This window comes from Pocillopora damicornis, chromosome 6 (genome assembly GCF_964200805.1).
Source record: "Pocillopora damicornis chromosome 6, jaPocDami1.2, whole genome shotgun sequence".
In the NCBI taxonomy this organism is placed as follows: domain Eukaryota; kingdom Metazoa; phylum Cnidaria; class Anthozoa; order Scleractinia; family Pocilloporidae; genus Pocillopora; species Pocillopora damicornis.
Genome location: NC_142675.1, coordinates 7,811,801 through 7,837,500, shown reverse-complemented (window position 1 = coordinate 7,837,500; position 25,700 = coordinate 7,811,801). Strand labels below are relative to the sequence as shown.

The 25,700-nt window shown below is 38.3% G+C and overlaps 4 protein-coding genes, 1 long non-coding RNA gene and 1 other non-coding gene across 7 annotated transcripts in view; 3 read left to right on the top strand and 3 right to left on the bottom strand.

Annotated features, from left to right (window-relative positions):
• Positions 1-9,884, top strand: part of LOC149043739 (uncharacterized) — a 15,870-nt gene extending 5,986 nt beyond the window's left edge. Inside the window, exons 4-6 of the mRNA XM_089210577.1 lie at positions 83-428; positions 8,835-8,907; positions 9,278-9,884. Of these exons, the coding sequence (XP_089066703.1) occupies positions 83-428; positions 8,835-8,907; positions 9,278-9,803 (945 nt within the window). The 3' untranslated portion in view covers positions 9,804-9,884. The remainder of the gene's footprint in view (positions 1-82; positions 429-8,834; positions 8,908-9,277) is intronic.
• Trnar-ucu (transfer RNA arginine (anticodon UCU)) lies at positions 1,205-1,278 on the bottom strand. The gene has a single exon. It is a non-coding gene; the product is annotated as a tRNA-Arg (tRNA).
• LOC149043741 (uncharacterized) lies at positions 2,903-5,565 on the top strand. The gene is made up of 2 exons (XM_089210637.1): positions 2,903-3,446; positions 4,028-5,565. The coding sequence occupies exons 1-2, from the start codon at positions 3,251-3,253 to the stop codon at positions 4,348-4,350; spliced, it is 519 nt and encodes a 172-aa protein (XP_089066763.1). The 5' UTR covers positions 2,903-3,250; the 3' UTR covers positions 4,351-5,565.
• On the bottom strand, positions 4,648-8,067 carry LOC149043740 (uncharacterized). Of its 2 annotated transcripts, XM_089210568.1 has the most exons (11): positions 7,195-8,067; positions 6,982-7,085; positions 6,671-6,780; positions 6,406-6,479; positions 6,193-6,305; positions 5,993-6,088; positions 5,793-5,885; positions 5,567-5,667; positions 5,195-5,347; positions 4,913-5,032; positions 4,648-4,820 (listed from the first exon to the last, which is right to left on the bottom strand). In XM_089210568.1, the coding sequence occupies exons 1-11, from the start codon at positions 7,887-7,889 to the stop codon at positions 4,671-4,673; spliced, it is 1,809 nt and encodes a 602-aa protein (XP_089066694.1). In that variant the 5' UTR covers positions 7,890-8,067; the 3' UTR covers positions 4,648-4,670. The 2 variants fall into 2 exon arrangements, with proteins under 2 accessions (XP_089066694.1, XP_089066695.1); XM_089210569.1 differs by lacking the exon at positions 5,993-6,088.
• A 4,328-nt stretch (positions 9,885-14,212) lies between the features above and the next one.
• On the top strand, positions 14,213-17,461 carry LOC149043738 (uncharacterized). The gene is made up of 2 exons (XR_016187982.1): positions 14,213-16,478; positions 16,966-17,461. It is a non-coding gene; the product is annotated as an uncharacterized LOC149043738 (long non-coding RNA).
• Positions 17,462-18,945: 1,484 nt separating this feature from the next.
• LOC113683766 (autophagy protein 12-like) lies at positions 18,946-24,590 on the bottom strand. The gene is made up of 4 exons (XM_089210653.1): positions 24,443-24,590; positions 21,192-21,328; positions 19,481-19,543; positions 18,946-19,005 (listed from the first exon to the last, which is right to left on the bottom strand). The coding sequence occupies exons 1-4, from the start codon at positions 24,588-24,590 to the stop codon at positions 18,946-18,948; spliced, it is 408 nt and encodes a 135-aa protein (XP_089066779.1).
• Between the last annotated feature and the right edge of the window lie 1,110 nt (positions 24,591-25,700).

Here is a 25,700-nt window from a genome sequence, read left to right as displayed (position 1 = left end):
CCTGATGATCTTGGAATCAATTATTGCATTTGTATGTTAGAGAAACTTGGGTTTTTATTCACTTATTCTCTTTGGTTGTCAGATTGACGCCAGAGACGACCATCTTGAGGACGCTCTTGGCAGCCTGCGCTTGCAAGTTTGCGGAAAACCTTTGCTCACCCAAACAAGTTTGTATGAAGCTTATGCCTGGAAACACGGACAGCAATCCACAGGCAGCGTGGAAAGCCTGATGGAATTTATATCTCGGGTTCGCCTTTTAGAGGCCAATGGGTATGCCGTGCGAATGAATTTTGTTAAGAAAAAGTACAAGGACGACACGGCGCGGAAGAACATAGAAGTAAGAAAAATTAACACCCGGATGGAACAGACTAAGACATGTGAAGACCCTGCCATTGCCAAGGCCATGTCGAGAATGGTAGATCATCAAGGTAGGTCGGTTTTAAAAAATGCCTCCTTTCAGCACTTAGAAAATATTTATATATTTACTTATTCTGATAGAGGATTCTTGATTAAGTGTAATATGAGCATCTGAAACAGTTAAGTCGTTCCTTAATAACTTAACTAGGAGTTTCAATGTGAAAGTGGGTGCTGGCGTCAGAGCTTGAAGGGAATACTGATAACACGATTTGAAATAAAACGGTATAATAGGGGTTGGTGTAGCTTTTTAAAAGAGAATTACGATTTTTCCAGCTAGTTAAGTTTCAAAGGGCTTTTGTGAAACAACAACAGAGCCCAAAAATATTTTTCTTGAGTAAGAAAAGAACGTAACAAATGCTACAAATGGTGAAACAGAGAATTAACTCTGAAGTGTAAATTAGAGTGCTATTATAACCCGTGAATAACCCATTGGGCGTTAGCCCTAATAAAGGGAAACAGGGAACCACACGAGGCAAAGAAAAAATCTTTTGACCTCGGTGGGAATCGAACCCACGACCTCCGGATTAGATCTACCGTTACTCTGCCGACTGAGCTACGAGGTCGCACAGAGAAAGTCGGGGACGATTTAGGATGGTGAATCGCGGCGAAGAGAAAGTAAGGGTACATATGAATGTTGTGCCGCGTAGCACTGGGAACACAAATGGTGAAACAGAGAATTAACTCTGAAGTGTAAATTAGAGTGCTATTATAACCCGTGAATAACCCATTGGGCGTTAGCCCTAATAAAGGGAAACAGGGAACCACACGAGGCAAAGAAAAAATCTTTTGACCTCGGTGGGAATCGAACCCACGACCTCCGGATTAGATCTACCGTTACTCTACCGACTGAGCTACGAGGTCGCACAGAGAAAGTCGGGGACGATTTAGGATGGTGAATCGCGGCGAAGAGAAAGTAAGGGTACATATGAATGTTGTGCCGCGTAGCACTGGGAACACAAATGGTGAAACAGAGAATTAACTCTGAAGTGTAAATTAGAGTGCTATTATAACCCGTGAATAACCCATTGGGCGTTAGCCCTAATAAAGGGAAACAGGGAACCACACGAGGCAAAGAAAAAATCTTTTGACCTCGGTGGGAATCGAACCCACGACCTCCGGATTAGATCAAACGGTAGATCTAATCCGGAGGTCGTGGGTTCGATTCCCACCGAGGTCAAAAGATTTTTTCTTTGCCTCGTGTGGTTCCCTGTTTCCCTTTATTAGGGCTAACGCCCAATGGGTTATTCACGGGTTATAATAGCACTCTAATTTACACTTCAGAGTTAATTCTCTGTTTCACCATTTGTGTTCCCAGTGCTACGCGGCACAACATTCATATGTAACAAATGCTACAACTTGGTTTATGAGACCCAGGAAACCTTTTCAAAAATTAGCCTTTATGCTTTAAAAACGTTACCAGTAAAAGTGAAAATGAGACATTTTAATAAGGCCATCCCAATAAAATGTTTCGTTTCCCATCGCCCTCCCTCTCGTGAAGGTGGGTCGGTCGGTCGGGCAAAAAAATAAAAATAAACACATGAAGGGTTCTGAGTGCCAGCGAAGGCAAGGCTGCTAAGTACGAAAGCTTGGTTACGTGGTCCTTTCGGTCGTAATCAGATGAGGTAACAGAAACAGAACTACCAAATGTCTAAAAAAGCTACAAAAACGAAGTATCCATGGTAATTTAAGACAATTGGTGTTAATAAGACAAGATCGTGTGCTTGTAAACTAAAGTACTTGCTTCTTTACAAGTGATTCTGATTTTTCTTTTTTTACTTTTCCACAAAAATGGGTCGGTCGATCGGGCGATGGGAAACGAAACATTTTATGGGGATGGCCTAACATGAATTTGTGAGTTTACTGAAACTTGAGCCGTCACGCAACGTGACATGAAAGGTCATATCCAATCCCATTAAAGCAAGGAAATTTGAATTCAACCCCTAAAGGAGACCATCTGGGCGTGGCTCAAGCTTTTTGTGACCCCTAAAGGAGACAATCTGGTCCTGGCTTGAATAAAGTTTGGCGTTCATAAGCAGTAACCTAAGGAGAGCCTGGAAAAAATCCAGACTTGAACAGAATTCGAACCCATGACCTCTGCGATCATCTACAGGTTCATTACAAACTCAAAAAAGGACTGACCAGCTCCCAGTTGGCTTGATAACTCAATTAGTGAAACACTGCATTAGCATCGCAGAGGTCATAGGCTCAACTCTAGTTCAAGCCTAGTTAGTTTTTTTTCAGGCTCTCCTCAGGGTTAGAAGCTTTTATAACAGCGATGGAGTCGTTCTATACGTTCTTCTGCCCACAGTTCAGCTACTTGTCCTTTGTATATAATCTCCAGTATTAAAGCAGAAAAATTATCATTCTTTAAAAAAAGTGTTGTCGCGATTTTGATGGCTTTGTTCCTACTTATTTTGAAAGTAGTAACGGAGTAACAAATCCCAGAAATAAAAGGGCGATTATTGAGGAATTGCACTGGAGTTTAAACACGAAGGCGCGCTATAAAAGGAGAGGTGCCTTAGGTACCTCTGGATCATTTGTCAATCAACCGTCGTGGCATACAGAACTCCAAAACAGCTTGAGCTGCAGTCAATGCAAGGCACTGACTAGAGGCGCATTTCTCGTTAAATTTCTACGTTTTCATCAAAATGGAAGAATTTGTTGAGGTTTGTATTACCTTCCTCCGAACGAAACCGTCTTCGTTTTTGGCGGTAAATTTGAAATTCGAAATGATTCGCTTCGCCATCGCTCAAAATTGCCATTGCGTAATTTCATGTCTGTTTCCAAATACTGGATGTAGATAACTGTAAGAATAAAAAGAAAAGATGAAGAAATGTTCAAGGCATTTCTTCAACAATGCGAAGGGGAAGTGCTGTCAACCCAGCGGAAGAAAAATAAAAGCAGAGCGACTGTTGCAGGCGAAGTTCTGGAGCGCGCGAGTGAACCGTCGCCGACCACCGATTCACTTCAACATGTCCAGGCGTCGATGTCGCCAAACGAATCATCTGTACGGGCTTCCTCCACAAATGGTACGATTTCTTTTTCTTTTTTTTAATCTAAGTATAATATGATTACAACAATACTGGATGATTCTTGACCTTTGGAACAATACATTAGAAAGGTAACTTAGGATTACAGTTCGACACTAACAATCACTGTGATAATGTATCACCAAGATTGAAACACTCGCGTAACACTATAATTTCTCAGAAGTAACTAATTGCAGAGTTTTTACAAACTAGGAAATACTAGTTAGAATATACTTGCAAACCACAGATTTTTTCGTATGATGCGACAGTTCATGTCTTAGACTGCTTCCTTTTGATGCCTTCATTTTCCGAAATGCAGCCTTGCGTGACACCTACAAAACGTTTTGCCCTGCCTAAGAATGTTTTGAAAGGAGTTATTTCTTTAGAACTACACGTTGTATTTATTGCAATATTTTATACTACACCTTGGGCGAACTTGTCAATGAAACATGAAAAATGTACATAAAAATTGTCCCAAATAAAATGTAGGCGGGAAGACCAGTTGTACGATCATATCAGACTTCATGACTGTTCAGTTACGCTTTCGCTCTAATAGTTGTTTTACTTTGTCTCCACAATAGCTGATGCAAGAGGGGACGAGTTCGAAATGTGTATTTACTGTCGGCAAACGCCATGTGTAACGACCGACAGTCGCGAATACCTTGGCTATCGCGAAGCACATATTCAAAATCACGTGCGACGAAGAAAAGATTACAAGACGTACTGGAGAGCATTGAACAAATGTGGGCTCTGGAAAGACCCTATTTATCAGGCTAGAAAAGTCGAACTGGGGGACCACGTTAATGCTGTGCGGGAAAGGATGCCCAATTGTGTTATAAAAGATGTGAGGTCAAGGTTTCCTAACCCTCCTGGTATTCCCTATATGGGGCATAAAAGGGAATAATAAAATTCTCATTCAAATGCCCACGTCAAAGAGAGCCCAAGTACCAAATTGTTTATGGTCCATTTTATAATGTCCACACAGCAAATTATAGTGACTTTCCTATAAGTTAGGAAAAGATATACAGTGCAGAGAAAAGTAACAGATAATGAGTCTACTTGGAAAATACCTAGTGTCAAACCTCATACTCATGTTTTCATCACTTAGTACCAGCAGTTGGTAGAATTGGTCCTCCCTAATGACCTCACATATTTTACAGGACATTTGGGCTCCTAGTTGTAATTATCACAGAAACTGTGGTGCAATGGAAAACAGATGAGACATCATTTGTTTATATTAAAAAAGGTAGACCAGATAGTTTCTCTGAAATGAAATGTCTTTGAAGTAAGCACCCTGGTCTCTGCCAAGCGATTTGGATGCCTGGCATGTTGGTACATCTGTAGAGACGATGCTTCTCGATTCACATTTTCATTCTGTAAGACAAATGAGTCAATAAGCATGAGAAAGCAGTGAATCCAAAAAGTGCCAAAGTTATTTTGACGAATTAACAACATAAGTTTCTTACCCAATCAAGAATGGCTAACTCCATGCGCATGTTGTATGAGTCATCCCCATAATGAATCCGCTTTGCAGCATAAATGAGCATCACTGAATGGAGAGACTCAATCCAATATGTTTCCCTGCACTAAAGAAGGCAACAAATTATGGGTGATTTTTCTTTAATTGGAAAATGAATTATTTTGTTCAACTCATTTATGGCCCTTACCTCAACATCATTAATTTGGAAGAAGAGATAAACTTCTTCATGCAAAGAAACATAAACATACAGCATGTGTCAATTATTTACCCGCATGTAGTCCGATGCATGCCTATAAATTGAAGTGCTCATAATGGCTTTCCTGTAGGCAGCTACTGCTTCAGGTTTAGTTAACAGTCTTTTGCCCATCACATAGCCATTCTGCTTGCACCGTGACTCTGCATGGCATCTGACATGATTACCCTGAGTAATAAATACACCAAGTTATGGAAAAATAGATTAATAAATCAGTAGTAATAATTATAGTAAATATAATGTCTCTTGTTCGCCATTATTAAAGAAATATGTGCAATCTTTGAGGTAATGATCATGTCATATCTTGCTAGAATAACACAACAAAAGGTACTTACAAAAATGAAAACAAAATACTATGTTCTCTCAATAAACAGTCATTCAAATTACCTGGTAATGGTCAACTACATTCAACAGTGTACCCTGAAATTCTTCTTCAGTGGGTGGACTGTTCTTCATGCAGAAGTACACATGAGTCCTTGTACTTTTCACTGTAAAATATTCACAATTATTATATTCCATTGTATTCATCTCATATCAAGAAGGAATTTGACATCTGCAGATAATTGTAGAGAGAATATAGCTTCCGATGACTCTCACAAAAGAGATATCTTACCTTTGTCGGACAATTCAAAAAACCACTTTGAGCCCTCATCCCTCTGTGGTCCTGAGGCAACTTTCTTCATTGCTTTAGTCACAGACTTTGCACCTGAAAATAAACAAAAAATTTTAATACCAATAAAAGGCTAATTTTCAAGAAATAGTCATAATCATCAAGACAAAATGAGCCAAAAAATACAAGTGTATACTGAGTACCATGCCAAGAGTCAAAGGAATTAAGCATTTCTTTTGACAAGATCCATGTTTTTAGCTGTAATACAAAGTCATGTGCCACCTCTGCAACATGGAACCCTGAAAAAAGAATTACTTTAGTTGCATTATAAAATATACTTCTGATCTCCATATTTGTACTACATATGTGATATGATATTATTGAGGATGCAAACTTATCATACCTTGTGTCTCACAGAGATAAGTCAACAGCTCTTTTGTCATAGGGACCTCACGGCTTACTGCTGAAGTTTCATTGGCCTTACTCCAGTTGACAACTGCTAACACCTTTTTGGTCCTAAAGATAATCAGTGCAAATGAAATGATTTTAGGAATGGTGTTGAACATAATAGAGGTTCAACATATCATACAAAGAAATCGAGTAGAAAGCATCTTACGAGAAAGAAAGGGCTGACACTGTTGTGTGTGCTGCTGATCGACTGGAATCATGCCTTGCATCTGTTATAACACACTGCAGGAAAATGGTAGAAATCAAAACATAAAAATGGTCACATTTCTCTACTCACAGATATTTTCAAGGTGTACAATCTGATATAAGATTTTATATCTTTGTACGTGCCAGTCTACATAATATACTCCGAGTATGGCAGGTGTATAAGTATGTGGCCAAAGACAAAATGAAGTTAAAATGACTACTTGTACCTCTCCATTCACAGCATATGCAGGGTTACTCTTCACTTGTTCTTGAGCAGCCAACATCGACTCATTGGAAACCCTCTTCACGACTGTCAAGTAACCAAGCTTTTTGAAGACTGTTGAAGTGATTAAAAATAGAAGTATTTTAGAATGCATCTGGTAGGGCAGAAACCAAAGAAGGAACAGTTCAGTCAGTTTGAGCTATCTTGATAGAACATTCATGATTTAACAACCTGCAAACTGCTGTTGACTGCCTTCTCCTTGCAAGGAGAAAGACTACATGATTTTCAGAGCATCTGAGAATGTGCATTGCTAACCTGTGTCGAAGGTCTTTTCTCCCTCTGACCCGATGTTGGCTGCTTGACAGAAACTTGTGTATTGTGTCTCTGTCAAGCCACAGGACAATACTCCATGAATCAATCTATGAAAAAGAGAGACAGATAAGTGACCAGTTACAAAAAACAAAAACTCTAAAATACCGAGATAATAAATTTCAGTAAATTTAGAGCAAAAAATGAAAGAGTGCTCACCTCAAATTTACATAGTACTTTGGAGGAGATCCTCCCATGATGGGGGAGGAGAGCCACTTGAAAGAATCTCCACCAACGCATGAAATTGTCACTGACACGACATGACTCTGTCGATTGAAGACAAGTGATTCGCAATCGAGGGGTTTTCCACAATAACAACATGATGTCGATAGCGTATTACAGAAAAAAGAAAACAGAGTTCGCAGAGATTCTTCGCTGCAGAGATATATGGAGTCGTTCTCTGCTGAAGATGCAGTGATTTGCATTCTTTGTGGCGTACGTTCTGCTTGTGGAAGAGAAATTGGAGAAGAAGGATCACTGAAAGGCAAAGAAATACGCGAAGATGGAGTAGAAGAAGCTGAAGGAATCGAAAACCGTGCAGTTGTGGATGGTGTAGAGAGAAGAGAGGGGTTCGGACTTCCCGTTGATGATAAGCTCAGATCGCTCGATGTCAGTCGTTTCCTCTCAATTTTCTCCTCAAAAGCTAACAGAAGAGCTTCCATTAAATCTGCATTCTGTGTGCTTGTGGTCGCTTTTGTGAGATTCAATGAGCCTCTGGCCATCTTTATGCGGTCTTTGATGCCGAGAAGTCTGCTCTCCTGAGTTCGAGGAACTTCTATGTTGAACGAGAACTGAGGACCTCGATCCGTTGGACGCTTTTTCTTGGGTACAGATGGGTTATTTCCCTCAGCCATAACGATTAAATTTCCCAATAAAAATATCTTTCGAGCAGCGACAGCCAAGACTTTTCCCCAAACTGAACTAGAGTTGTGAAATTCTGTCTCAAAATCGCACTTACTTGCGAAATCATCCACATACTTTAGAGGTTTTGTCACAGAATATTGTCACAAATAATAATAGTCTGAGCATTGCGCATAGAATGTTTCATGAATCCGCTAGTTTCAATGAGAATAATCTGAAGGCTCGGAGAACCAATGTGTATAAGGGGCTCGGGACATAAGCCGAAGTTACACGGCGCGAATTTTGAAAAGACAACTGTACGAGTGTCTCGTCGACCGCAGATCGCGCTTTGAGCGGCCGAACGATAACTTAATGCCAATTATTATCAAAATGAGCTCAATTATGGGAATTAGAGTCAACAACACGCAATATCTTCTAATTTATTGACACAGAAAAACACTTAAAGTGTGTCTTTTATGCAGACCGTTTCACTCATGGTGGGACCGTTGGTCGCCATATTGGATGAGTTTTGCATTTGAGCTGAAACAAAGGGGAGGAGCCAAGCTATTTATAGCGCGCCTTCGTGTTTAAACAGAAAATTACAGTGATGCAGCATATTCACTCTCATGAGCACGCTGTTGATCTCTGCCCCATATACGCTACTTCACCCATACTTTTATAGAGTTTTCACTCACGTGATCAATGAGCATGTTTTTCAACCTAAACAAATAGAAAAGTCTGCACAAGAATAGAGTTCAATTCCCGGAGGATTAGTTTGGACTTGAACAATAGCGAAATTGTCCTTTGGTAATTTGACTCTATTATTATGCAAAACTTGTTCGATGTTTTGCTATTGTCTTGAATATCAACACACGTGAGTGAAAACACTCTACTGTTTGTTTGTTTTTCATGACAGTTTGTTTAACTTAGCCTCTAAATCGTTGTTATCTCTTTTCTAGGTATACCTGCATTTGGAAGAATTCGCTGGTCGCATTCACATCATAACAGCTCAAGTCGAGAGACTTATGACAGGTTTGTTAGGATGTACAGAGCTTTATGAAGTTTTAAAAATATTCTTGTTTGCTTTATTTCAATTACTTCATGGTTTGAATGGGGTCATACCCTGTATCGGGTGAGTATCCTACCTGATTTTAATCATGCACTGGGCCACCGTTTTCTTTCCAGTGTTTTTCTGGTAATTGTTTGAGATGATTTTGGCTTTAGAAAGGCAACTGATTATATTAAAAACTATTTGATGCGGTAAAAATGTTACCAAAAATAAAATGATGGAGGAGATAATAATCGCGAAAGAAGATTACAACTTACACTAGTGATATGTTATTCTTCTTCTTCACATAAGTTACCGTTTGTTTTACCCTCCCATTACATTCCTTCAAAACAGGTGTCTGACTTACGAGACTTCATCTGGAGAGGCAGAGCCTGAAGCACGATCTTGTTCAACTACGGCGCAAAACCAACAATGGAAACTCAAAGCTGATAACACACTGCGGCCAAGGAATGACCAAAACAAATGTCTTTTCCTGATCGAACCGGAGGAGACTCGTGGAGCATCATTCAGCGACTATGGTTATAAGGTCCTACCCTGTAGTTCAAGCTACAACAACAAGAAGTTCACATTCGAATACTTGAGCCATCAGAGATCGGACGAGAACAAACTGCACACATTTTTCAAACTTAAAGCCAAAAATGACAATTTTGATCGCCCCGGATGGCAAGGGCAAGACATCTGTTTGGCTTTCAGGGCGTCGGGGGGATATGTGGGAACCACCTTTGATCGTTGGGTTCCACAACCATTTCGATGTACCTGTCCTCCTATTACGAATGAGCTGCATTGGTGTATTGGAGAGTATCCTCCAAGTTCTTCTGATAATGAGTACCCCTGGTTCAAATTTGAGCCAGTTGAATAAAGAGCTTTTATTAGAATGACATAAAAAGACAGAAGAATGTCGCTTTTATATGTCTTAAGAGAAATAAAATTGCTCTGAAAAGCCTTGTGTAGACTTTTTGCGCTACTAACTTTGAAACCTTGTTCGATTTGTGGAATGATGGGAAATAGTAATCACATTTTATTTGCAAAGCGACTGCGCGGATTACTATCGATATTTACTACAAATGGAAAACTGTATGTACCGTGTTTCTAGCGTTCTATCACGAATGGCATTCTCTGATTGGCTACGCTACTCACTATTTATTCTGTGATAGATAGTGAGTAGCGTAGCTGTGAGCGCTAGAGGCCGCTTCTTGTCATTTTCGAGACTTTAAATAAAGATTTGAACGACTAGTAGATTTATAGATTTATGTTTAAGCAATAAACCACAAGTTTCTATGGTTTATAAGCTGATAAACTACGCGGGATGTTGGTAGAACACGAGAAGAATTTGTAAACCACGAGGCGAGTGGTTTACGAATTCTTCGAGTGTTCTACTAACATCCCTAGTGGTTTATCAGACTATAACCCATAGAAAACTTGTGGTCCATTACTTTCATATAATAATTCAGAAGACGCGCGATTTTTCCATGGGTTTGCCGGCACAATAACCCACAGCTGATTGGCCAATCAGAGCGCGCGCATTGATTTGGTTATTATATTTATTACATCCATTTTGAAATCATTGGTTATCCTTGCAATGTGCTTGGTTCTCAGCGGTGCGATTTATTCCCAAATCGCACTATCTTTTGCTCTAAATCGCATCTTTTTTCTCGGCTAATGAGAATGGCACAGAAAAACAAAACAACCAATCAGATTTCAAGGCTTTTTTTAAAACTTACCAATCACATTACAGGAAAACAAAAGACAAAAGTCATTGTTTAGCAAATTTGGCAACTTTTGTTGCGAAAACTTCATTAAGTTGAAAATGGATAAATTTAATTATCAGGACAGTACCAAAATCTTGTAATTCTTGTATTTAGGCTGTTAAGTTGTGCGATTTCTAAATGGATCTAATTAAGTGGTAATTGAACTTCGGGTCGTGCAATTTTGGTCTGAAATCATACTTGTCATTTCAAATCGAACTCGCGCTGCTCGCTTGTTCAATTTTGAAATCATGCGTCTGATTTCAGACCAAATTGCACTCCTCTCAGTTCAATTACCATTATAAATTATACTAAAAACAATTAGATTATTCGCTCTCGATTTCTATGCGTGATAGCTGACTCGAGATTTTCACAGCTTTTTCGAGTTCTCCCAAAGTTTCACGAGTGTTTGCATAACTCGATAGAAATACGGAGAACATGTTTCCTATTTCTTTTAGAAAACTCCGCGACGAAAAACACAGCTTGTTAACTTTGATCATCAAAATGTAAATTATCTTTGCTCACGCCATTATTACATCAACAGCGCGCGCTAGTTCTGAGTCTCCATCGTGTCATACAAACACGATTTTTAACCAATTAGCATGCACGAGTGTTTTATTAGGACTGTTTTCTAAAAATAAATAGAGTAATACATACATTGTTGCTGCAGACGGGTTCTTCGGATGAGTGGGATATTGGACAACAAAATAGCCATCAGTAGGGGTGATTTGTTTAGTGAGAACGAATACCTTCGAAAGGAAAAACATAAGAATATGGAAATTAACGCTTTGCGGTAATATTTCCCTCCAAGCGCCAATTGATCGGAAAGGGAGAACAACCAGCTATTGGTTATTTTCAACTAATAAATTTTCTTTAATTTAGAGGAAAGGAATGCTAATAAGATGGTAACGGCTGAAGTTGAGCTCCGTTATTTTGTTCTCGTAGCTCAGTGGATACATATTATGGCTCCTGTTAGTATCAAAAACTGTAGGAGCCTATCCCTCTTTACTCATATATGAGTGTTTGGAATTTCCCTAGGTAAAACGTTTTTACTAGAACCTGATAGTTTTGATAGCCCTTGGCATACATCAAATATAGAGAAATCCTAGTTTCGAAACTTCTTTGATATGTCACCAAGCACAGGCCTGTGGGTTTACTGCGGAATTTTATGGTAACATTTTATTGCAAATATCTTACGAGATAGCTATTCTAAAATGGAAAACTCTCTATTTCAAATAACTTCACTAAACGGCGTCAGAATGGCTTAAAATCAGCTCAAGAGACAAGTTCGCGACATATTTGAGGTAGGAAAACTTTATTTCAAATGAGATAGTTATTTATGCAATTTTCTACGATCGGTGATTTCCCCATAGAATTCTCTATATACACAAGCTTTCGCATACACCACGTATTTTGAGCTTAGGAGGCCTGAGCGCTAACTTACGCAAAACTCATACACATAAAAGAAAAAAAAGAGCGAAGTTGGCCAACTCATGATAGCCAGCATATATCTCAAAGATTTCTAAAACAGGCCTAATTGTTTCCGAGCATCATTACTGCGCATGCAAATTCATACAGCTGTTTCGACAAAGGTTGTCCCACACTCAAGCATAAAAGCGTACATGTAAAAGCGTACGCGACATTACCGATTGGTATTATGGGTAGTCACAGTTTAGTGTTCCTTGATGGAGGTTAAGTATTTCAGGAGAGAGACAGCATCAATACACATGTCTGGGCTGTTTTCTTCCGTCACGCTGAAACACCATGAGCTTCAGCAGGAGCACATTACTAGGAGCCTGCAACTCCCATAATAAGCCAATGCAAAGGCATTTTTACAGACCAGTCTATTTTTAGATATTTTTCCCGCGAAATAGGCCAGTTCCAGTCTGCATGAGCACGCTTCGGTGAGGATAAAACAATGCGGCTTCATGTGAAATTGTCGACATGTCAACATTGGTCCGTGCTTATGATTGCAATTGGTCACTGAGGTTCCTGTGGGGAACTGAATTCGACATAAATTCAAACTAAAAATAGATCGGTCTATGAAAACGCCGTGACAGGAATATGGGGTAGTTGCAGGATCCTGGTGATGGGCTCCTGGCTTCAGTCAAGTAACCTAAACCCTTTACCCATACTACCTTTCGACCTTATCGCGTATGCTTTTTCGCCTTTGTAGGACAGCCATTCCCAAAACAGCAGTATGAGACGTCATGCATGAGCGCGCGCTAAGTAATAAAATGAACAATGACATGGCAGATGGCCATATCATTACAGAGTATATTTTTTCTATTGCCCAAAGCATGATAGTAAGGGATGTAAATAGCCAGCTGCAATGCAATTAACAATATCGTGCAAACTCTGCAGTTCAAAACCTAACTTATGATTGCATTTTTGGCTGCTGTCGGTCATCATTACAATGACGAGCAACAAACAAACAAACTGCATTACATAAATAAGGTTTCTTTTATTATTATTCTTTCCTGGGAGTTCTGCTAAGATGACTGATGGCAGCAAACATAAAACTGTAGTATGAACAAAGTGTGTGTCAAATGGTGCTGCAAGTCAGCATTTCATAAATTTTAGCAGTACATTCCACTGAACTGTAAAAAGGCATGATTTTGATACTACCAATCAATCATGCTATGCTATGCTGTTACCAGAGAATTCTCCTTTTGGCAGTACAGTTTACAAATTAACAACCCCCTGTCTCCTTATTTTTTCATGTCATTATTTTGAAAGACAATGATGATACATCATTAAAACACCGATAGACCCTTCTCCAAAATGGCTGCCGAAAATTCAAATAGGTCAATATTAAAAACGTATACCAGCACTAGAAAGAACACCTTTACTTTAGTAACCCTGCAAAGTTTCAGCATTTCAGGTGAATTATCAACTGAGAAAATGTAAGTTGAAAATTGAAAAAAGTACAGACGTTTGTATGACTGGGGGTATGCATTATACCCGGGGTATGCATTATACCCCCAGTCATACAAACGTCTATAAATTTCTCAATTTTCAACTTACATTTTCTCAGCTGATATTACACCTGAAATGCTGAAAATTGGCAGGGTTACTAAAGTAAAGATGTTCATTCTAGTGCTGGTATACGTTTTTGATTTTAGTTAATTTTCGCTTATTTGAATTTTCGGCTGCCATTTTGGAGAAGGGTCTATTTAAAATATTTACATGTTATTCAGTTTACACAAAAACTGTCACTAATGATATTTCTGCAGCATGAAATGTCCATCATCTCCTGCCCTCAGCCCAATTCCCGGGTGAAAGAGAAGACAACTGACATTCAGAACTCTGTTATTTTGACAGATTGTTTGACATTCACCTCATTACGTATTGTAGGGAAGACTTAACCACATCAACTGACAATCAAAGTCTCGCCGTGAGGTGGTAGTTGGATGCAGAGCAGGCATTCTCTTGTACCAGAATGCTCGACATACCAGGTTTTTTATGCCACCATCTTAGATTGTTATTGGATGCTTGACTGGTAGAAGATTGGAGCAAATTCCCTTGCGAACTGAATTCCCAGTTTTCTGGGAATTCCTAGGAATTCCTAGGAATTCTCAAAAATTCCCAATTATGCAAATGACCCTTGCAAACCGAATTCCCAGTTTTCTGGGAATTTCTGGGAATTCCTAGGAATTCCTAAAAATTCCTAGGAATTCCTAGGAATTCCTAGGAATTCTCAAAAATTCCCAACTATGCAAATTAACTCTGATTTAAAAAGCTTGGAATTACTGGGAATTTCTGGGAAAGGAAGACTCCAGTTTTGTGAGGACTTGGAATCCCTAGGAATTACTAGGAATTCTCAGCTTTATTTGAGGCAATTTTAATACCCTGAGGTCCACATAAATTCTAAGAAATTCTCAATACCTTGAATGTGAAGGTTTTAAGAAAAAGAGTAATTTCAGAGGCTTAAAACTTTGGCTAAATAAAAGGTATGCTATACAAAACTTACCAAGAGATATACATACATGTACACGTTTATAACTTAAAGATCATGAAATTTATTACTCAAACTAAGTTTTAGTAAATCTTGACATTAATATGGATTTTCTCATGAACCAGCTGTCAGTTATGTTAAATGGAAATTGCCAACTTCCACAATAATTAACAATAATTACATTGTTATCTTACTTCCCTAACCTACATTACTGGTTGCCTTTGTTGGAAAACCTTGGAACAGTCAAGCTCAGTTGCCTCAAACGCTGTCAGAGACTTTTTGTTGACAATACTTTTAGTAGAAATTTCATGCCTTAGACAAACAAATTCAACACCTAAGTAATCTTTCTTTTTTTTATAATTGTTGTTGCTGCTTTTTTTTCAGTTTTTTGCTCTATTTTCATGACTAATTGCTGTAATTTGTTTTGCTGTTTTTATTCTTACAAAACCTTTTTGTAAGAAAAGGGGAACATTGACTACCTCTGTCCTGTCTGCATGCCAAATGTTTGCAAAGTGTGTGGATGATCCACAAGTATTGGAACTCTTACAAAAATGTTTTGTAGATGTTCCAATACTTGTGGATCATCCACACACTTTGCAAACATTTGGCATGCAGACAAGACAAAGGTAGTCAATGTTCAATTTACTTTATTTGAAACTCTGATCTGAAAATATTTGTCAACAAGACTTGTTAGTAGTGAGAAGTACCAACCAAGTTTCCTTTCATAACTTAATTTCTTAAATGTCCCAATCACTGGATCTCCCAAAAAAAATTACATCTTTTTATTTTTGGTGCAAATTACAAGTCCTTCTTTATATAAAAATGAAAAGTGATAGTCACACTTCAATAATAACAGCTCTTAAGTTTACTTGTTGTTCTTCTCTGTCTGTCAGCTATCAACAAGATTGTTTTATACTTCGGGCAGTGCATAACTATTTGTGGACCAGAGTTCCAACGCACCTCTGTAATTGCATATAGCTACTCCTGTCTCTTGTACAAATGTTTCTCCTTTGTAAGACGCACTCTACTCTGTTGTCAATACTGCTTTAAGTTCAGTGGAAACGACTGACTGAGGAATCGAGATGGCGGTGTTGGAACGTGTTGCTGAACGCTTGCTACGGTCAAGCTTTGTAGATTTAGGTACTGGTACACTGGGATCATCTAGGTATCTCTTATACTTCCGAATGTGGTATCCTTCTTTTATAAGTATGAGGGTAAAAGACGATTTGTAGTCGCATTCAAAACTGTGATTGGCTTGTGTTATTTCTCACCTTGGCCATTAACACAACTCAAGTGAGTTTCGAGTCTTTGTTTCCTCGACAACTTTCGGCCACAAATCGTGCATTTGTAATACGATCGATTCTTGTCGATTATTTCTACATAGAGTGAGCTCACATCTTTATTTGTATCACCAAGCTATCCATCTTCTAGAAGCAGAGAACCGGTCGGAGAAGTCAGAATAAAGTTAACCGCTTCTCTTAACACTGCAATCGGCAAGCCAGCGGATTCACTTTGCTAGCCAATTACAAGTCCTAAAAGATCCACGTGATCATGCCCGTGATCGGAAACAAAGAAGACTCCATTTGGCGCGCATCTTTGAATGTACTTTGGATCGGTTGATCGCTTTTCTCAACTGTTTTGCTTAATATAACATTTCTAAAGATAGCTTTTATTGTGGTTCAATGGGAAAACGAGAATAGCGTGAGTGTTGTAAAAGAAAAGAAAGTCGTTGGCGCCGTGGAGTTAAAAGAAGGGACAACAGTTGACATACTGACTGGTACAAACAAGGGTCGAGTGGCCATCTGTAAAGCTACGATTTTGAAAGTTTGTGGTGAGTAAAAATTGCGATATTCGTTACGTGATCAAAATCTTATAAAAGAATAGATGTAGCGGGTTGAATTAAGCTTACGTAACGCTCGGCGCAACTGAAACTAGAATAATTCTGAGAATCGAATCGGTCACTTGCATGCCGCAGTTTCTTAAGCTTATGCTTTACAATGAAATAAACCTATCAGTAAGGTTTCAAGATTCCTCTAGTCACGTTTGGGAACATTCAAGATTCATAATAGGAACTGTTATTAAACAAACCTTAGTACATAAAGAAGCCCTCCTTGGTAAAAACAAAATAATGTATTCAGCCCTTTTTTAGTAAAATCCATGAGAGAGATGTACTAACTCCAATATAAAAGTCACTCAATATAACAGAGATTTCTCAATTTGAGAATCCAATGAATGCCCTTTTCCTCATAGCCATCTTAAAAGCCTGGTCTGAGCTTTAAATATACATATTTTAATATATTATTTTTTTTCAAATTCAGATGTCAAGGAATCCAGATACAAAATGGTCAAGGTTCTTGTTGACAACCTCATTCAAGGCCAACTCATTGTGAGCCCAGGAAAAAAAATACAAACAGTACAAACAGCAGCTAAGTTTGCAGTTTAGGATAACTTTATTCTAATATATTGTTACAGTTACAACAAGATTTAAATCAAAAAATCAATTTTATTGGTCTGTAATTAGCCCCTTCACTCCCAAGAGTGCTTGGTTTTCAAATATAACTTAAGATATTGTATTTTATGGAAAAGAATCAACAGATTTTATTCACAATTTGTGTCAAACCAAATTTAATGATTGATTAGAACTATTTTATATGAATAGCTGTAATTGAGGATTAATCCGTATGAAGTTTTCAAGAAAAGAAAAATAAATCAAATCCCATCCTAATATTACCACACATTGATGTTATTTAATCAAAAATATTTTACATGTAAGCCTTAATTAAGCTTCTAAATAAATTTCATTGAATACTTGAATTTTAGCTGGGTTTTTTTTAATTTAAAGTATTTATTTTATATCATTAGCCTCAAATTTTTGCTTAAAATTCCCAGTAATTCTTAAACATTCCCAAAAATTCCCAAAAATTCCCAAAAATTCCCAAAAATTCCCAAAAATTCCCAGAAATTCCTAGAAATTCCTAGAAATTTTTTAGATTTACAGCTTTTCAGGGAAAGTCATTGGTTCTCTGAGTTGGAATTCCTAGGAATTCCTAGGAATTCCAAGTCCTGTTGGCTATAAACTTGGAATTTCTGGGAATTTCTGGGAATTTCTGGGAATTTCTAGGAATTTCTAGGTTTTTAGAACCAGAGTTGTTATGGTTGGGAATTCCTAGGAATTCCTAGGAATTCCCAGTCCGAATTTACCGTGAAAATTCACACCTTTATTCCTAGGAATTCCTAGGAATAAATTCCTAGGAATTCCTAGGAAAATCCTAGGAATTCCTAGGAATTCCAAAAGCCATTTCGCAAGGGTTTTCCCTTGCCCCTACCTCCACAGTTACAAACTTAAGGACGTTCGCGCTAATTGTTTCTGCGCATCCTTACTGCGCACGCAAATTCACATGCCATGTCATGCATCAAGCACGTGTGCTAAATAATAAAATAAACAATGATAGGGCAGATGGCCAGTGCTATAGCTTTACTTGGATTAACGATCTTGGATGCACAGTGACCCCTACTCTTCTTTTCAGAAACCGATTTTATTTACAATTATCTCCACATTGTCCAAAAATGAACAAAAAATCAATGTGGGAAGGTAAAAAATTCACAATTTCTGTCAGCGAGACATCAAATCCTGCCATCATGCGGCTGCAAAGCGCGTGAAATTGTGGTCTCTAAATGCGAAGTTGTTCTCTGGGGAGCCTCACAAGTTGACTAAATTCGCTTAATAGATCCATTTACACCATATTTGGCAGAGAACATTTCCCTTCAAAGCTCTAATTGCAATATTTTGGGACTTGCAGCCACTGTGGCCTTCCAACCAAGCTCGATTTACTCAGATTTCGGTTTTCTTCCGCACATGTTCTCTCCAAAACGAAGTTGGTGAAACCCATTTCTTTTACATTTCTGGCTTCACTAACTCACCACCAGTCAATGGTAACATTTTTAGAAAATTTTCAGAAAGTTTTTGCGCCAATGTCCTTAATAAGAAAATGTGCAGTCGCACACCCAAAATATGCCTGCACTTAAGGCTAGTAAGTTATGTGGTGCAGTTTCACTTGAAGGTCCATCACCTAAACAAAACTACATTATTTAAAAAAATTTACAGTATACTTTACTTCACAAAAAACCCTACAGTTATGAAAATTAATGACATTTCTTTGCTGTTTGTTTAGGCTAAAAGAGGTCAAGTGTTGAAATTCAAAACTAGAGAATGATAAACATTATTTACTACAATTATATTTATAATGTTATGATTCTTTAACAACTAGAATTTTATGGTATAAATTATACACTTTCTGTTATCCCCATGCTTGCGTCTTACAGTAATGAAGAACTAACTTTCCATCAGCTCCAAAGCACTGCAAGTCAAACATATGAAAGAAATAAGAATTTCATCATATATAATTTTTTTACATGTTCCCAATTAACTTTAATTTCTCAAATGTTTCCACACTTGAGATAAATATAAACAGAAAACATGCTTTCCTTCTTTTAGAGGATACTTTGAAGAAATAATGTAAAGTCACTCACTTATTCTAATCATCAACTGAAAAGATAAATTATTTTCACTTGTACAATCAACACATTCCACTAGACTTGTGGCTTTAGAGAGTTCTACACACAAAAGGTTTTAACATGCACATTCTTAGGACTGATTTACACACTAGCACCTTTGCAAGTAACAAGCTCATGACTGGCTTACATGCACAACAACTCTATGTTTGCTCTCCTTGGACAGTTACTTGCTTGCCTAAGTTTTCTATTTATACTAAAGCTTGATAGAAACATGGTAATTAAATGTTTTCCATTTCTTAAATAATATGATCTACTCACATCATATAAGTTCTGTAATGTCTGATCAGGAGTTGGTGCAAAGCACTGACCTACGTAAACAAACTGAAATGAAAGATGTATAGGAATTAGCACCAAGAGGGCAATGAAACCTCTCTACAACCTACACCATACAATTAATAGATTTCAATGAGAGTAAACAAATAGATTTGCAAATACATGTAGTTGGGATGAAAAATTCCTGGCTGATGTACAGAAGTGACTATTAATAATAGAAAAGTGACAGAAGAGATTGTTTAAGTGGATGTTGTTAAGGACTGTAAGCTACAGCCCTATTATCAAGATCAAGGGAAATTTCACCTCTCAACTAGGACTGTTTTCAATCGCTTTCATTTGATTCTGGATTGGTTTTCCCAGTCTGAGATGTAAATATACTAGTTTCACTCTCGTAGTTGACCACAATCAATAACAATATTTGTCTCTGGCCAGCATCATTGCAGTCATTCATCATCATTAATGTTTACTGATTATTTTGAACAGTTGATGAATAATAATTATTATCATATAATATCCATTATCGTTATATAGTTACACTTTTACTCAACAAAATGAGCGCTGTGATTGGCTGATTCTTGGTCACGTGCCCCTGATTAAATTCAAACATATCCCGACTGGGATACAACTGCGCAGTTGTTGCCTGCATGCTTTCTTTGTTTCTTTGTTTTTGCTATATGAAAGTCTAAATATAAAACAAAACACTTAATGTATGGTCCCTCAGGAAACTAGTTAGTTTTGTTTTCCCTCGACTTCGTCTCGGGAAACATCAGGACTCTCGGGACAACAAAACTAACTGTTTCCCTCGGGACCATACATTACGTAAGTGTATATCATTATATTAACACCAGTGAAATACCAAGTGAGCTTCGTACAAAAACTTTATATCTTCACATGTGAAGAGATCACAGTCACTATGGTTACATAATAAATCGTGCCTTTTTCACTGGTGTTTATATAATAAACAAAATATTACATGCCCACTTGGGGATACATGTATGAATTGTATCTTCTAGACAGTGTTCAACTCGATATCTCACTCGTTTCCTGTGCTCACTCGTGAGATATCAAGTTGAACACTCGAAGATAAAATCCATATCCATGCACGGGGATGAAATATCCTCCATTTACATGGCTTTGTATCAAAAGGACTGGTAACTACCAAATTCATGAATTTGATTGGCTGAAATCGATATTGAAAGTGGTCTAGATTTTCCCATCTAGACCGGCATTCAGACCGGTAATGCTTTGCAGTGAAATAAGTTGCAAACTAAAATCCAAAATCATTTGGCTATTTTAATCTAACAATGGTGATAAAAAAGTGAAGAAGAGGAACAAACTTTGGCAAAATTACATTTGGCTCATAGCCATTTGCAAACAAAATGTCAGTTACTACAAACCAGTTACATTAAACAAACAATTATTGCTCTTGTTTGTGCCAAACAATAAACATCTTATTAACTGAGCTCAGTCGGTCTGTATGGGAGATTTTGACCTCAGTTTTGAGTACAGACCTCACTGCATTCAGTCTATACTCATGACCTTAATTAAAATTCTCCCATACAGATCTCTCACTTAGTTGATAAGGGCTACTGTAAGTAATATTGATTGATCACTTAGGTTTTCGATATTTGATTTTGATCAATTTGTAAGGTCCCGGGTTTGAACATGATGAGAAGACCATCCTTCGTCAACTCACCAATGAGTCTTGTTGCTCGCATTTGATGTACTTCCTAATAAATTCTATAATATATGACACTTGTTTTGATCCATCCACTACCCATTTCTTTTTCACCATAATAGGGGCATTTCCAGCGGCTTTAAGCAACACTTCCACTACAACAAAAACAACATGAATAACCACATGATTTAAAGTGCACCGAACCCCAAAATATTTTTTTCGCTTAAATAAATCTTTGCAACTGTTTGAAACGCACTCTGCCTTTTTAAACTAGGTCTAGTAAGGGGCATGGGTCTATTCCTGGTTTGATGTCACAGACTAATTTGCAATTATTGATTTATTTGAGCGAAAAAATATTTTGGGGTTAGGTGCACTTTAAGTTGTAACCATATTATGGCATCTGCAGTTGAGTATCGATTGATATCCTCAATCAACACTCAATTGACACTTGATTGGCATCTCAGTTGACACTTGATTGGCATCTCCGTTGACACTTGATCGATACTTGCTTGCCATGTTGGTCGACAATCAGTCAAGAGTCAACTAATTTTCAGACACACCATTGATTACCAGTCGATACATATAAGTCAGTCAGTACTGTGCCAACTATAGAGTGAATGTCTGTGCAGTGCCAATCCCGGGGAGGGGAATGCTTAACAAAGTTTGATACGGGGGAGGCTCCGCCCCGAGGTCCAACCCCTTACCCTTTTGTAAATCATTTTGGCAGAAAATGTACCCCTTTTATGTATCTTTTATTGAAAAAAGGTGCCCCCTTCACATACCGTAGAGTTCCGATAGTAGCGACCCTCGTTACTTTCGGAATTAGCAGCCTTTGGGGGTCGTAACTTTAGGGGGGTCGTTATTTTCGGGGGGTCGTTACTTTCGGGGAACAGAAATCGTTTACAAATAGCGCTACCGTAGAGTTCCAGATACATTAACACTATTCCGTTACCTTTTCTCGACACGAGAAAATAGATTTTTACGTCCTTAATGCAGATAAACGACCTTCATAAGAAACACAACTGCTTTAGGATCAAAATCCCTACATTCCTATTGGTTAATATAAACAACCAATAACAGACCAGAACTTTCGATCCTTACATGTCGCTGGTATAAATACAGCAAAACGCTCACTATTCACGGAATGTCAACGGTCTTCACTGACTAACATTCCTGAGACCCATAACATAGAAACAACTGATGAGGTTCGCTGAAGAACCGAAACTCGAGTCTTGTTTGAGAATACAACCTGATACATTTGCCTAACGAGATCATTACAGCATCCTTGAGTTGAATCCCAACACGGCAACCTGACGGTTACAAAAAACTAACGTCGGTTGGATGCGAGCAATGCAACAAAATAATGGAGGTGCACTCTTCTTAGAAACTACAATAATAGCCTTGAAAGAATTCGGATTTGAGACTTGCATAACCGCCCGTGATAAACGCTGGTGATATATATCATGAAAGATTAGCCATAAGGTCACCACAGGCTAATAAACAAAAGATCACGACAATAGAGAAGGCTACTGATCCGAGCGATTTAATAGCTGCAACATAAATGAGCCAGTTAACTTAACTTAACTTAAATTGCCACAGAGCCAGCAAACACAACGGCATAAAGATTCTACCTATAGGCTCCACTGAGAAAATAAAATCCTCCTTTGAGCAGATCGAAGGCCACAATTTACTAAGAGGCCAACGTTTGGCCTGTTACTTTATACAAATGTAACAACAGAGAATCAATCAATTTGCTGAGAGAAATATACAGAGAACCACCTTTCATCTCCTACAGGAAAGGTAAATCTCTCAAAGATATCCTTGCTAGAGCTTAACTCTAAAGGTCACAGACTTGTCACCTCACGAAACAGCGGGAGTCGTGTTAAGCCTGTCAACTCATTGTTTACTATTGGCGGTGATCACTACTTTCGGGAGGGGTCGCTACTTTCGGGGGGTCGCTACTTTCGGGGGATCGCTACTTTCGGGGGATCGCTACTTTCGGGATTTACTAGCAGCCACAAAAAATTGACGTTAATTTCGGGGGGTTGCTACTTTCGGGGGGTCGTTACTATCGGAACTCTATGGTACCTTTTTTAGGAAGTCTTGTTCTCATTTTCATGTGGTGCTTAATAATTAAACTGATACAGCCATAAGGGGAGTCTATTCGAAATATTATAATTGAAGGCCCTTTTAAATACCTACATGTAAATGACCAATTTCCCTACCCTTTCATAAACCACAACTTGTGAAATCCCTACACTTTTACATACTGTACCTGAGGCCTGAGAAAGGTACCCTTTCGGGCAGAGCCTTCCCATATAGGCCATTATAGGGGGTACCCCCACCAGGGTGCTTATCAGGTGTCGATCAAGAAGTTTGTTGATTGAGTGTTTATTAAGATGTCCATTGAGTGTTGATCAAGATGTCCAATGAGTGTTGATTGACAGTTGATAAAGGGTATCAATCAACACTTGACCGCAGATGCTTTTAGTACACATTGTCCCTATAATCCAGCAAGCTTAATAGTTGCATGACTGGAAATCTTCATTGCTTTTTTTTCATTTTGTAGCCATGAATTTTGGAATTTTGGCACAAATGTCTTTAAATTAACTTATCAACAGGGACACTTGTGAACATAAAAATTCTTGAATTGCACTTAAACATCAGTGCAATTTCAGGACAAATCAGACAAAACCTTTGAAATTAAACACTTTTAAGATTACTTTATACACACATAGCAAAAACACCTTGGCTGATTTCAGCTGCCCACCTTTCTTTTGCAATGACGTCTTTGACTCTCCGCATTTTGCAATGCAGCAGTTTATGCACCAATCACATTTGAGAGAATTGTATTTACATGTATGATTAAGCTTTAAAATATAGATAGGACCCTGCACGCGCTCTGATTGGTCAAAAACCCATGTTTTATCAGAGTATAAAACATAGAAAAGGCGTGTTATATTGTGGACATATTAATACTTGAATTACACTTACAGGTCGGTGAATTTCATCGAAAGAAAACGCGTCCGCGTAGTCTTTTAAATTGGAGACATTTAAGATTGCATATCTAAAAGGCTCATACTCAGTGTAAGAACCCGAAACACTCACCAGCCACGCAGTATAAGAAAACAAAGAAGTCAACATAATATGTAGGCCCTAACTCTAACAATAGCTACATAACAAAGAAAAACTTCACAGGTTTCTTTTATATTATACATTAACACACAAAAATATCATAGAAAACACTTGGGCTGATTTCAGCTACCCACCTTTCTTTTTCAATGATTTCTTTGACGCTTCGCTTTTCTGTGCTTGATGATTGTTTGCAGGTTGTGCTGGTTCAGACATTTTTCGTTGCCCTTCGACCATATCTCTGCCAATCTCTTCTTGCACGGCTCCTCCTCCACCATCCGCCATGTTACATGTAGATCGAGCTTTCCGCGAACTACTGTTTCTACACCACGTATCTACCAAAAATATCGCAGGCTCTAACATAAAAACCAAAATGGCGTTCGGAAGCCTGCAAACCTTACAACACTAGGTAAGGTAGACGACGACCATAGAAGAGAAATGCCTCGTGGAGTGAAAATTGAACGTCCCCCACCGGCTGAATCAGTTGAGGTAAAACAGTGATTCCTTTTTCGTTGATGGTTAGCCTTAGGCGTCACAGTGATATGGGTGTCCGTGACGTTTATCATTCCATGTCCTAGTTTTAAGGTGATTCCCTGGTAAAAGAACCCACGATAGATTTCCGATGAAACTTGGTATGTTGATGTTACACGACAAGGAGATATTAAAAACGTAATAAAAAGGGGGGGTCACCGTGCTTGTTTTCACGCCACAATGCTGACAAATACGGTTATTAAGGTGACTTTTGGTGATCTCCGCGCGCAACAAATAAGCGCGACTATTTTCCAATGCCGCCTGCGGCGTGTTATATCACACAAAGTTCGACTTTCATTGATTGTTTATTCATCTACGTCCCAGAAAAAATGGCTTCAAATTCCCTGCAGTATTAATTAATATTTTTATCCTTCAAAGGAAACATAATTTGGACTTCCTCTGTTGGGACCGGTACGTCTCTATCTGTAGCATTTATTTCATTTGCCAAAAAAGTAGCCATAGATTTCTGCCAATTTTTTTCTCAGTTAATTAGGATATTGTTCTCATTGAATTTATAAAATAAAAAGTGGGGGTCACCGTACTCGTTTAAGAGAAAACGAGCATTTATCTCGCTATTGAGCTTAGTTTGAGGGAAATCTGTTACATTTTGCACGCGCGCGCACTCGTGTGCGCGCGCTGATGACTCAAAAATGGTGCGCAGTAGGAATGCGCAATGCAAAACTAGGGAATCACCTTAAGCTTATGTGTGTCCACGGAAAGGCTCCATAAACCAATGAAGACTGAACAATTTCCTTGATGGCAGTCAGTAAGGTTGCCAGGTAAAATGAACAATAAACTTTAGGGCGTTTTCATCTCATATCCTCCACCCTCACCATTGACGAGATTTAAGAATGGTTATAGTAT